This window comes from Stegostoma tigrinum, chromosome 3 (genome assembly GCF_030684315.1).
Source record: "Stegostoma tigrinum isolate sSteTig4 chromosome 3, sSteTig4.hap1, whole genome shotgun sequence".
In the NCBI taxonomy this organism is placed as follows: domain Eukaryota; kingdom Metazoa; phylum Chordata; class Chondrichthyes; order Orectolobiformes; family Stegostomatidae; genus Stegostoma; species Stegostoma tigrinum.
The window spans coordinates 116166089-116180445 of record NC_081356.1 but is presented as its reverse complement, the minus strand read 5'-3'; the positions used below and the strand labels follow the sequence as shown (position 1 = coordinate 116180445).

The window sequence follows — 14357 nt, the reverse complement described above, 5'->3', positions numbered from 1 at the left end:
CCTCAGCCTTTCCTCGTAAGACCTTCCCTCCATACCAGGCAACATCCTAGTAAATCTCCTCTGCACCCTTTCCAAAGCTTCCACATCCTTCTTATAATGCGGTGACCGGAACTGTACGCAATACTCCAAGTGCAGCCGCACCAGAGTTTTGTACAGCTGTAGCATAACCTCTTGGTTCTGGAACTCGATCCCTCAATCACTGTGCTGGTAGGACAAAAGCTGGTTGCTCACTTTTAAGTGTCATTAAATGCAGATTTAAGTTGATGGTGAATCTAGCTGTCTCATAGATGATGGATTCAATAAGTTGTTCTCTATCCATTTTCTCAGTGAATTTTGTGATCAATGGTTTGTCTGAGTTGAAGGCTATAATTAATTCTCAAGGATGCCAAATGTTGACTGTAATTAAGTCTCCGGGAAAAATGGAATGCTGGCAGTGAAATTGTTGAAAACAGATCTGGCTTTGTGGTACTCGATTCATTTCCTATCCATGAACAGCCTTGTCACTGCCCTATACTCAACCAATTGTTGTAAGTCTCTATACAAATATTGCAACTCTACCCGCAGCTGCTAAATTTTCATCTTTTTCTTCTTTGATTTGTCCCTGGGAAAACATAAATCTATTCATTAGATGAAAAATTCAGCTATGTTTTTCTGCAAATGATTGGCTTGACTAAACTCTCACGCAAACGTGCCAAATAGCTGTATCTCTCGGTTTAAGACTTAGATTGCAAACTTCTTATTAACCGGCACCTAAGGGACCAGGAGTGAGCTGGTTGATCAATATTCCAGATAATCAAGAGTTACACATAATCAAAGTAAATACACACACTAAGTGATAGAAACATATTGCAGGAGGTATACGCATCACTGTTATACATAATTTACAGCATAAATCACTTAAGAAATAATGCAACCTTGTCTTAATTAAAACTTATCAGCAGAGAGCCTTCTCTTGCACTCTCAACTGACTGTATCGTGGAGATTGTGGTAATTTGGGGAGCAAATGACTCAAAATTGAACGAACTGTTGATATTTCATGTGACCATTCAAATGAATAAGTATATTTACACTGAGGTAAACGAATTTTGAAAACTATAAGAATTCGCCTTGCGGTATTTGAAGTATATCATCTCTGGTTGCTTATAATCGTATCAGTTCTTAAAGAGCTGGTTGAACCAAAGTCTGCTGTACTAACACGTTTCAGGGAATTATACAGGCGGGCAAGATCTTTTGGCCTCTGAATGTTTCAACGTCCGTGGTGCAATTTCTCTGCTTCGTATGAGTCTGTGAACGTGGTCAAACTCTGAGCTCGAGGCATTGGACAGGTCGTGCCACTAAGCTGAATGGAACCTTTGCACTTAGCCAGCAAATGATACACAGATTAAAATCTTGCCAGAGCCTCGCATGAGTCAAACTGATACCTAGACTGTCCCTACCTCCTGCATATATCACCCTGATCTGAATACCCTTTCAACCCCTGATTAACTCCTGACATCCCGACCACCTCACTAAACCCCCACTGGACCTGACTCTACTTCTCAAGCTGACCACATTGCAAGCTGACCTGTCTACCCCCTGACCTGACCACCCTTCCCTGACCAACCTAATCATCTTTCTCCTGACCTAACCCAATGACCCAAACACTAAATGATCCACTGACATTGAAAGAGTCTGCACTGAAACTTTCCATCCATCATCTCATGCCACATAATGCGTTTGCATTCTGTCTTTCCCCAACTCTACTCCATTACCATCAGGCCATAAAAGGTAGGAACAGGAATACTGGGTCAGGCCTGATTTGTCATTCAATAGGATTATCTCTCATCTGACATTCCTCACACCCAGTCACCTGCCCTTTTCTCATTACCCTTGATTCCCTAACTGATTGAGAATCTATCAATGTCTCAGCCTTAACACAAATGTCCCCACAGCTCGCTATGACAAGGAGCTCCAATGACTCAGGACCCTCTGAGAGAAGAAATTTCTCCTCATTTCAGATTTAAATAGGCATCTGTCCATTCTGAGCCTATGCTGTCTGATCCTAGACTCTTCCATAAGGGGAAACATCCTCTCAATAATTACCCTTTTGAGATCCTTAAGAATCTTGATATGCTTCAATGAGATCTCTCTCTTCGAAATTCCAGTGAATATAGTCCTAATCTATTTAACCTTTGCTGTTAAGACAATCACTCCATAGCAGGGATTGTGTTCATCCTGGTGAACCAGTAGAGTTCCCCTTGGACATTACACAGCACATTTGTGGTAAATCCAAGCTGAGATGTTCCCAGAAAGTGCATTCCAGGGTTGGATTGATGGAATTTATGAATACACTGTAATCCAGCAGCTATTGCCACTGTTGTGAAGATCCAGACCACTATTGTGTCTGTAGCGATTGTAACAAGGTCAACCTGGTGGAACTCATAGAATATGAGTTCCCTGATTTGGGCTGTTACCGTGATCCAATCAGGGAGCCCTGGCTGACCGATATTGACAAGAGTGTCAGACGTTCTGTTAACTCTGAGAGCTGGCCCTGAGGAAGCCAGATCAGTGTCAAGTACATATCAATTACAGTGTACAAATCATTGTAAATAAAGGGTGACTTGATGATGAGATACTTGCCTCTGTGGAGTTTTTTCAGTGTCGTCATAGGTGGCTTTGTACTTCCATTATGACCACTTACAATTAACAATACCAAACTATATCTGCCATTCATTGGCCCAGTTAAAAGTAGTTATTAAAATAATAGTAATTTAACATTACTTTCCATTACTCACTGCTCATGGCAGCTGGTGGAACTGATCAACCGTATTTTCTGACTTGTACTGCCATCTCTTCTTATACCGTTGATTCCTAATGAAAAGCTTTATCAAACCTATCTTGAAGTTCAAAAACGTATCAGTTAGCCAGATGTGACTGGAGACACAACATATCGCAAATAACAATGCAATTAGGTCAAAGAAAACAAATAGATGGAAGTCAGTAGTATCAATATTGTTTAGAAAAATTGTTCAATTTTCCACTTAGTTATTAAAAGCATATAGTACCATTTCAGAGTTAATGGGAACTGCAGATGCTGGAGAATCCAAGATAATAAAGTGTGAAGCTGGATGAACACAAGCGGCATCTCAGGAGTGCTCCTGAGATGCTGCTTGGCCTGCTGTGTTCATCCAGCTTCACACTTTGTTATCTTAGTACCATTTCAGGCAGTTTATCTTTGGTGATTTTACATTAGGTTAGTGACGTAAAAAGTCAGTGAGCAGCTTTATCAACATGTGCCAACTAATAAGACATGAGCCTAGGAACTCTGTCAGAACTGTCGGCCCAGATTTTCAGGGGACTATTAAATACCTGACCTTCTTTATCTTTATAAGCAAACCTGCTCAAGTAGCTTCCAAAAGACATTTGTCTTTTAACATCATCTTTTGGGTGACCATCCAGCCACACACATTATCAGTCACCTTAAAAACCAGCATAGACTTCCAAAATAGTTCAGCTACCCCCAGTATGCGGGAGGATGCCATGTAGAGTTACAATTGTGGGAGTGCAAATAAAAGAGTAGATCATTTCCATTAAATTTAATTGCATCAGCTTTGTATTGGTACTGGACTTTGTTAGTCAAATTCCAAGACTGTCCCACAATTCACAAGCTGGGAAACACAGACATGTTCTAGTGACAAGAAGGTGAACACTTTTATGTTGATCCTGTCGTGAGCATGCGTGTTTTTGAATGACAGCTGTGAAGCCAACTTAATTTGATAACTGCTGTCATGGAAACGGTACTAAACCTGCTCCATTGGAGCCAAGCCAACACAGGAGCTGAGGCCCATCTTTCCCGTCTCTCCACGACTTCCCATTGTAGTCGCCATAAACATGGAAGTGGTCTGTTTCATTTGTTAATCTTTTCACCTGCCTTGCCATTCCTTACTTCCATTGCATTTCTCAGCTGCTACAAATGTAAACACGGAGAAGAGAGCAGAAACTCTGGTTAATCTGTTAACTATCTCAGGGATGTACTTCGCAGGTGCTGTTGTAGTCTTGGGGGAAATTTAAATGTGAAGAAAATAGATCCATAGTTTTCATATTTCACTGAATCATTTTGTGAGATGATGCTTTCTGAACTATTCCTCCAGAAAATATGTGGACTCTGAGCAATGTCGAAAAGGAGTCATGAAGAAGTGAGCGAAGGCAAAGGCAAGAGGTGTTTGCTGTCTTTTTGATCACGTTTTATTTTGTCTCGTGCAGGTCCTGCTGAGCTGAGCATCGAAAGGAGATTAGAGTGAGACAAGAGGAAGGTTGGACACATAATGCCTGAAGTATGGATGTGAAAGAACGTAGGCCTTACTGTTCCCTGACAAAAAACAGGCGCGATAAGGAGCGTCGCTTCACAAGCTCATCAGTTGACAACGACGATTGCCGAGTACCCACTCAGAAATCCTACAGCTCCAGCGAAACACTTAAAGCCTATGATCACGATACAAGGCTCCTGTATGGAAACAGGGTCAAAGACTTGGTTCACAGAGAGGCTGATGAGTACACAAGACCAGGTAAAACGAAAACTTCACTTTGCGTTGCATGACTCTTTACATCTGTGTGTTTTTGGTAATCCAGTGGCTATGCCACTGGCCTAATAACTCAAAAGGTTAGGAGTTTGACACCCACCCTGACAATTTTGACAAGTACACTGGTTCAAATTGGCCAGCACGCACCATGGAAAATGGCCGTGAAAGCTGCATTATCATTCATCCGGCTCAATGATATAATCCTGCTGCAACTACTTAGTTGGGCCTATGTATGATTCCAAGCCTACAACGTACAATTGACTATACATGACTGAAGGCCAGTAGGATGGGGCAATAATACCAATAATAATCATAACTGTTCCCATTTCTCCAAAACACAAGATGTCATGTACCTCATTGACATACCTATTTCATAGAATCCTTACAGTGTGGACACAGGCCATTTGACCCATCAAGTCTACACTGACCCTCACAGCATCCCTGTCAGAGCCATTCCCCTATGACCCACCTAATCTACACATCCCTGAACACAATGGACAATTTAACATGGCCAACCCACCTAGCGTGCGCATCTTTGTGCTGTGGGAGCAAACCCACACAGACACAGGGAGAAGATGCAAACTCTACGCAAACAGTTGCCTGAGGGTAGAATCGAACCTGGGTCCCAGGTGCTGTGAGGCAGCAGTGCTAACCACTGAGCCAACTTGCCACCCCAGCTTCTCTTGCAAATGATGGTCCACTTTTTGCCAAGTCCATCTGTCATTAAGGCAGCATGGCAAGAAGGTACTGCTCACAATTTCTGAACTACGTATGGTAAACAAAAAGCTGTCTTCACAACAACTTCCAGGGAAGCGATATAAATGTGATTCTAATTAGCACTGACTGTTCCACACAGGTAGTATGAGAAGAGGAAGCTAGAGAAAGATGAACTTCAGTGAGTGAGAGTTGGAGCAGTAAAAAGGCAAGTCATTCGAAAGAGGCCAAGCTTGCCAAGAGAGCAGATTCAAGCTAAAGTGAGGGATGAGTGAAGTCCCAGAGTGAACCTATTGCAGTAATTTACACATATTGTAATATACCCTCCACCAGCTGTCCTCATCCATCTTTGAATCCTCTGATAATAGCCTAAACCTCAAACCTCAAAGGGAGTAGAAACACACCTTGTTGGGCAAATTTGTTCTTTTCTGTAATAGCCCGTATCTCTCCATTCCCTGAGATACTAAGAGATCTGTCTATCCCAGCCTTAAAAATATTCAGTATTGGCTCAGATACAAACACACTGGGTGGAGAACTCCAAAGATTTAAAGATTTGCGCAAATGCATTTCTCCTCAACTTAGTCTTAAATTAGAAACCATAGATCAATTTTTCACACTGTATTTGGGGTTATTTTGGACTTCAGTCTGATCTACTCTGGTATGAAAAGGTCAAAAATCAATTGAAGGAATCAAACAAAAAAAAAGAACATGTCCAAAGGTGACATTTAGTACCAAAATGAAACTGACAAAAGTTGCGAAAGAACAAAATTCAACATCATAATACTTTTACATCCTATAAAAAGGGAAAATTGATTTTGTCCTTTTTTTGCTGTTTTGATATTAGAATTTTGTCAAAAATCATTTCTGGTGTTATAGGAAAAGTGTATAAAATATTAACTTGAATAAAGTAATGACTAATTAATAGAAGACAGAGAGTTGGGATAAAGGGGGCTTTTTCAAGATGGCAGACTGTAATTAATGGTGTGCGACAGGGATCAGTGCTGGACTCACAATTATTTGCAATTTACATTCATGATGTCGAAGAGGAAAGTGAATGTGCAATAAACAGGTTTAAAAATGAGACAAAAATAGGTGAGAAGGCAAGTAGTGAAGATCAAACATGAAGTCTGCAAGCAATATAGACAAATTAAGTAAGGGGACAAACATTTGGCAGATGGGAAACAATGTGGGAAATTTTGAATTTATGCATTTTAGCAGAAAGAATAGAAGAGCTGAGTATTATTTATCAGAGGAAAGACTGAAGAAAGCCACAGCACAGAAGGTTTTTGGAGGTCTTACATATGAATCACAAAATGTTAGCATCCAAGTTCAGCAAGTATTAGGGTAAACAAATGGAATTTTGGCCTTTATTTCAAAGGGAATAGAATATAAAGATCGGGATGTCTTTCTAAAACAAGGCACTAATCAGACTACAGCTGGAATACTGTGAGCAGATTTGATCCTCTTATCTATGGAAAGATATACTGGCATTGGAGGCAGTCCAGAGAAAGTTCACTGGGTTGTTCTGGGTGTAGAGACATATTCTTATGAGCAGAGTTTAATAGGTTAGCCTTCTATTTATTAGAGTTTAAAGGAATGAGAAGACCTTATTGAAACATCTCTAAATTTACAGCTGATACTGATCTACGGAGAAGGGTGAATTATGAGGATGATGCTGAGTGACTTCAGACATTGACAAGTTGGCCAAATGGGCAAACACTTGGCAGACGAAATGTGAAGAACCAATATAGGCTCAGTGGTACAACTTTGAGGGGAGTTCAGGAGTAGAGGGTCCTCTGGGCTCATGTGGATAATTCTCTTGAGGTGGCCACGTCAGTTGAAACAGTTGTTAAGAAGGCTTATCAGATCCAAGGGCTCACAAATAGAGGCATTGAGTAAAAAACAAAGAAGTGATGCTTCACCTCTGCAAGCCATTGGTCAGACTACATTTGGGTATAGTGTTCAGTTATAAGCACCTTATTTAAGCAACGCTGTTAAAGCTCAGGAAAGAGTTCAAAGGAGATTTACTAGAATGATACCAGGAATGGGCGATTTTAGGTGCAAGGAAAGATTAGTGAAATAGGACTTATTCCATTTGGAGCAGAGAAGATTCAGAGGTGACCTTACTGCGGCTTTCAAAACTATGAAAAATTTTGACATGGGAAAGAAGGCCACTCTGTTTCCACCAGTTTATGTGGCAGTAACAAGGGGATCACATTTAAAAATTGGCAGCAAGAGAGCCAAAAATGAGATGAGGAGACTCTTCTTTACTCAGAGAGTTGTGAGGATTTGGAATATGCTGCCTGGGAGAGTGGTGGGGGATGAGAGCTGGATATATATTTGAAAGCGATGAATGTAAAGGGCAATGGAGATAGGGTTGGCGCATGTGATGATCTGAATAGCTCCTTCAGGAGCCAGTACAAGGATGATAGGCCCAAATGGCTTCCTTCCATGCTGTAAAATTCAATGATTCTGTGTACAGTTTTTAGGAACCTTTACAGCCTAAATGCGGAGAGGTTGTTTTCCTTTGTGGATGAGTCTAGGATCAGAGCACATGATCTCAGAGTAAGGGGTTGCCCATTTCAGACAAAGGTGAGGCACCCAACAGTGCCAGGCACCTAGTTTCGATTACAGCTTTGGGTGATTATCTGCGTGGAGTTTGTCGTCCTCCCTGTATCTGTGTGGGTTTCCATCTGGTGCTTCAGTTTCCTCCTACAGTCCAAAGAAGTGCAGATGAGGTGATTGATCACAGCAAATTGTCTGTAGTGCCCAGAGATGTGCAGGCTAGGTGGGGTAGACATGGGAAATATGGAGATAGGGTGGCAGGGCTGGATCTGGGTGGGATGCTGTTTGGAGGGTATGGGCTGAATGGCCTCTTTCCACACTGTAGGGATTCTGTATAAGGCAAAATAACATGAAACTAAATTTTTCTGTGAAACTGGAGCAGTTGCAGCTCATTCCATCTGGAAATTTTATATTGAAGCTTCCAGGAGTGTTTGGTGCTTTTTCACTGCTGACTGCTCACCATCAGAGTATTTTTTATTTGCTGTTGGTGATGTGAACAGTGCAGGCAAGGCCTGTGTTTATCACTCATTCCTGATTGTCCTTGAGAGGGCGGTGAGGAGCTGCCTTGTTGGGCCCTACAGTCCATGTGGTAGCCATACTCCCACAGTGTTTTTGCTGTAACAGCTTGATACCCAGTGAATGGTGTGTCACGTAATTTCTGAGGCCAGTCACCCACATTATTGTCAGTCTGGGCTCACTTGTAAAATGGCAGAGTTCCTCCTGCTCGGCGTTTCCATCATTTTCCGTTCCGAAGCTGAATTTCCCTCCCTGAATGACCTTCGAGATCCAGATGGAGCCTCACAATAGTCCAGGAGTTTCATGATCATTATTATTAACAATTATACTTCAGATTTATTCACCTAATTTTAATATCCCAGCTGGCATGGTGAGATTATAAACTCATGCTTCTTGAGCATTAGTCTGGCCCATGGAGCCCGGGATTGGTGACATTACCTCTCTGTATTACCGCTCCTGCGATACCAGCCCATTTAAAGGTGCCCTGGCTGATTTGAGCATTGGCACGCAGATGCTGGCTCATAATCAGAAATTAGCTTGGATTCTCAGTCATAAAAGGTTGTCCAATATCACATAACATGGCCTCATGTACTTGTAGGGCTGCACATGAAAGCATGCTCTTACTGCTGCTCACTCAGGGGTACTCAGTAGAAACTGAAAGTTCAGATAGAAACACAAATCAAGTGGAAAGCCATGGGAGTTGAGGTTTCTCTTTCATGCAGCCTGTGTAAATGACCTGTTGCACAAATTGTCACAGGATGTACTGCACTGAGGCTACCTCCCTACGTTTTCCCAAGTGTTTGAGTTGCTGGAATCATCAAAACAGGCCTTTCAGCCAATTAATTTGTGTCTGCTCCCTTCATTGGTGCCACACTTTGTAATCACACTTTTCCCTGTTAGTATTTCTAATTTTCTCTGTCAGGAGTTTGAATGCTTGCTCCTCCTTCTTACAAGGAGAGCTGGACAGAATATTGGAAAAAAACGTCTGTGTAACTCCCAGAAGCCAATCAGCACAAGCAGTGTAAGAGAGTAACGAGTTCTGAGGAAGGGTCACCAGACCTGAAACTTTGACTCTGATTTTTTTCTTCACAGATGTTGCCGGACCTGCTGAGTTTTTCCAGCAACTTCTATTTTTGTTCCTGAGTTACAGTCTCTGTAGTTCTTTCGGGCATTTTTTTCCAATGCAAGAGAGCATTATCTATCAGAGAGACTCAGCAAACCCCAACTGATAGATGTTTGCAGCCCATGTTAATAAGCAGTTTTAAAGCAGCATTCAGAGTTATCCAAAAGTCCCCTCCCTTCAGTCAGTTTTTCATTCAAATTTTCAGTTTTATTCAGGTTTCAGCTGAATGCAAAGCTTTCATTTCCTTTCGGAGGGGAGGGGTAAATAATGGTGATCATGGTGCATGGGGTGTGGAGAGACATTTTATGATGTAATTCTAATTAATTGAAATGCCAGCCATTAAGAATGCACCTTGCAGCTTGAAGACAAGAGAATTAAATTACAATTAGCATGTCAGTGTACCTAAAGCCATAAAATTTAAATCCCTTGAGACTAACGGGTTTCACACTAATATTAACTGACGTTTTACTAATTCCAGTCTCCAAAGATTTTAACAATGTGACTGATACATTCTTCCACACTGTTATCAGACTTTAGAACGGACCTCTCAAATGTTAATTCTGATCTCTGCACCTTCTCTGTGAATGTAATGGTGTATTTTGCTACCCTGGTGCACTTTGTATGGTGCGATCTGCCTGTGTAATAGACCAAACAACGCTTTTCACTGTTTCTTGGTACACGTGACAGCAATAAATCAATCAATCAATCAATCAATCAGTGTACAAGAAGTTGAAAACACATTCTGGATTTGATAAAGAGAAATTTTTACTAAATGAGTAAAAAGACAAGAAAAGATGAGCTTAAAGCTACCTTCCCAATTACAGCTAATGCATGCAAGTGCATGTAGCAGCAAGATAGGACAGCAAAGTGCCTTTTATTTTCCTTTATTTCCTTTCATCCTTTCTCCCTTCCTTCTGACCTCGTTTTCCCCCCAGTTATCGAACACCTATCTACCAACCAGTCAAAACGCTGCGCTTAAAGCAACAAATACTGGAGATCACAGCGGGTCAGGCAGCATCCATGGAGAGAGAGCAAGCTAACCTTTCAAGTCGAGATGACTCTTCATCAGAGCTGAAGTAATGCCTGGAGGGGATAGCATTGATCCTGTCGTTTGGGGGGAATGGTGTCTGATGGTAGTGGATGCTGGTGGAGAACTGACGTTGAGAGTTCAGGTTAAGTGATCAGAATGTGAGAATGGCAAAACAATGGTGTGTCTCCTGCCAGACTGGAAGGGACAGTAACGGGGGTGGGGGGACAGGGTGAGGGGGGCGTGCGGGGTGGGATGGAAATGGTAACAAGTTGAAAGAAAATGAAGAAAAGTGAAGATGAAGGTAATTTGAAGGTGTTGAACTCCACACTAAGTCCTGAAGGCTGTAAAGTGCCGAGTCTGTTGATGAAATGTTGTTCCCCCACTTAGCGCTGTGATTTGCTGGAACACTGCAGCATGCTGAGGACAGACATGCTGTGCTTTGTGTGTTTTATGAAGTGCCTTTTATAACCACAGGACCAGTCTAATAAAGTATTGTTGTCTTGAAGGAAGTGTACCTACTAATTCCAAATAGCGATATCATAAATGTCAAATAATGTGTTTTTTTTGTGTTGGTATTGCCTATGACCAAGGGACTGGTGAAAACCTCTCAGCCTTCTCAAAAATAGCGCTGTGGGTTCTTTAACGTCCACCTGAGAGAGCAAACTCTTAGCTGGAAGACAGCCCTTGTTATGATCCAGCACTTCGACTGAAGTGTCAAACCTCCCTCAGTAACATATTGAAGCTAGTGTGCCTCGATTATTTGCTCATGCTCTGGGAATGAAATTTCTTACCACAACCTATCCACTCACGGTCAAATGAGTTCTAACTGCCATGGGGGACAGCCTCTGATTCTGGCTGATTCTGATAACTTCCCACTGAGACCAATACTGTACCAACACACAATATGAAGGAACCTGGACAGCACTATTTACCTTCAAATGCTTTCCTTTTGAGAGGTGATGGCCTAATGGTATAATTGTTGCAATGTTAATCCAGAGATGCAGATAACTTTCTGGACACCTGGGTTCAAATCCCACCATGGCCGATAGTGGAACTTGAATTCAATAAGTATCTGGAATTAAGAATCTAATGGTGACCATGAATCCATTGTTGATTGTCAGAAAATCCCATCTGGTTCACTAAGGTCCTTTAGGGAAGGAAACTGCTATCCTTATCTAATCTGGCCTACATGTGACTCCAGACCCACAGCAATGTGGTTGACTCTCAACTGTCCTCTGGACAATTAGGGTGGGGCAATATAGATGCCAGTGATGCCCTCATCCTGTGAATGAATAAAGGGAAAAAAACTCAATCCAGCATCAAGACAGACAGACACCAGAACTGTCAAGAACATAAACTCCTGGCTGCATTTTGGGCTGTATATTCAGGAATCTCACTTCCAGCAGTGAGTGATTAGCCTTTTTTTTGTCAATAAACCTGGATTATTTGCTATCATGAGATGTTTTGAAGTGATATCTGGCCAATGGGCTGGATCTAATTCTGAGAGAGAAGTAGATGGGTGTTACCAATTTGAGATTGGTTTAGAAACACATTGGAAGTGGTTGGAAATGAGAGACTTGTTGTGTAAACTTAATATGAGATGTGGTATTGAAGCTTGATTCTGATGGAAATCTCTGCTGACCAGTTTGATTCTAGGGGCGGATCAAAACAGTTTGTACAACAGATGAGAGCAAATCACCAGACAGATTTATGTCTTCTTGCATTTTTATTGTCAGTAAAGTCAATGATGCATTTCCAGTGATAGGAGATAAACTGTTACCTTGTTAGTAAAAACCGAAACAACTGCAGATGCTGTAAATCAGAAAGAAAAACAAAGTTGCTGGAAAAGCTCAGCAAGTCTAGCAGCATCTGTGAAGGAGAAAACAGAGTTAACGTTTCGGGTCCAGTGACCCTTCCCCAGATCTGAGGAAGGGTCACCAGACCCAAAACGTTAACTCTGTTTTTTCCCTTCACGGATGCAGCTAGACGTGCTGAGCTTCTCCAGCAACTTTGTTTTTGCTACCTTGTTAGTATGCTTCAGACTTGCTCACGCTGTGAGGAACTACCTTCTTGCCTGAGGAAAGGCTATATGGACGTATGTTTCTGTTCCATATTATTGGCCAGTGGCCTGTGCTGAAAACTACTGTTGAGGCCATAGAGATTGTCTTGACTGCTATGATGAGGCTGCACATACACACATTGATACATTATGTCTGACTGGCTTGGCTGAGCTGCCTGAAAGTGTGTTGAAATTCTTGAGTGTCCCAAAATCCCCGTCTTGACCATGCCATACTGTTAGTGATGTCACTGAAATAAGTGATCCAGAGGCCTGCATTTGTAATCCTCAGAATGTGAGTTAAAATCTTTCCATGGCCATGAGAAAATTTTACAATACTTTTAAAGCTCTGTAACTGAGAGCAGGAACCAATAAAGGTGACCGTGGAGCTGTCAGATTGGTGTTATAAAGCTGAGCTGGCTCAGTGATTTCCACTGGTAAAGGAAATCTGCCATTCTTCCATCCTTGTGACTGACTCTAGTTCAATACCACTCTGTGAAGTGGCCTAGCAAGTCACACACTTGTGTCAGATCGCTACAAAGAGTAATTTGTGAATTATCCATTTGTGAATCTTCCTGAAGAGGATGACCACAGCAATACCTACTCCTGAGAGAGATAATAATCAGTGCATGAGGGTTCAGGGCAGCAACACTGTTTTTAGTCCCCGTCAAAAAAGAAACCAAAATAATCATTGAGGGTGTAGTCTTTGTATTTTTCAAACTATACTTACAAATCTTTTGAACTAGGCCAGGATTTATACCTCAGGCTAACATGTACCGTACATACAGTCAGTCTGGAATGTGTGCAGTATTAGTTCTCTAAAAATGGTTTTGAATAAACGTCAATGGAGAAAATGCGATGACACGAGGATACAAACTGAAGGGCTGTGGCTGGTTGGAAACCCAATACACAGACGGTGGCAGTCTTGAATCTGTCCCTGAAGCCTCTGCCACAGTTCCAAAGTAGCTCTTATCAAACTCACAAATGACATCCTATGAGACTGCCACAGAAACAAACTGCCGTATCTCGCCCTCTCAACTTGTCTTCAGCTTGTTTAACATAGTTGACTACTACATCCCCAAATGTTGCAGAATTGGTGGGAGTGCTCCCACCAATCTTATCTATCTCATCATCGCTGCAGAATCTGTGGAAATCATTGCTGCAGAGGACTGTGGAGGCCAAGTCATTGAGTGTATTTAAGACAGAGACAGATAGGTTCTTGATTGGTAAGGAGACCAAAGGTTACAGGTAGAAGACAAGGCGAATGAGGCTGAGAAACATATCAACCACAGTCAAATGGTGGAGCATACTCGATGGACCAAATGACTTCATTCCACTTTTATAAGTTATGGCCTTATCGTCTGTTATGGTAGAGTTTCCATGTCAATCATCCAGAGCTGGGGATACAATGAGTTTCTAAAGCAGCAACAATAACCTGTTTGATTTAACAGTAAAACTGCTGCAGTGTTCTGATTATCCCGGGGTACCAGACTGTTTATTGTAAATACATTGTTGCCTGAAGGTTGGAATCAGATCCAGTTGTACTGGATAGTTTGGTGGAGGAATGAGGGTGGGGAGTTAAGAGTGCAGGGGAAGCAGGGAATGCTACACTGCCTTACAAAGGAGACTATTCCCCTTGAACTGAGCTCTCCTTGGGGATCGGAGGAACAGATGTATTTTCTTGAGATGTTTTGCAGAGACGCACCCTTTTGCAACTTCACAATGCTCCAAGACATGTACAAACAAACTGTTTAACTGGATTAAGTACTCAATGCTGTCATTGATTTGATTGTT

The 14357-nt window shown here is 41.8% G+C and overlaps 1 protein-coding gene across 4 annotated transcripts in view; it reads left to right on the top strand.

The window, feature by feature from the left end:
- The window catches only part of tenm3 (teneurin transmembrane protein 3), a 3293451-nt gene that overhangs the window by 2734452 nt on the left and 544642 nt on the right, over window positions 1-14357 (top strand). For all 4 annotated transcript variants that reach the window (XM_059644858.1, XM_048526868.2, XM_048526869.2 and 1 more), the window contains one exon: window positions 4243-4544. In XM_059644858.1, the coding sequence (XP_059500841.1) occupies window positions 4316-4544 (229 nt within the window). In that variant the 5' untranslated portion in view covers window positions 4243-4315. The remainder of the gene's footprint in view (window positions 1-4242; window positions 4545-14357) is intronic.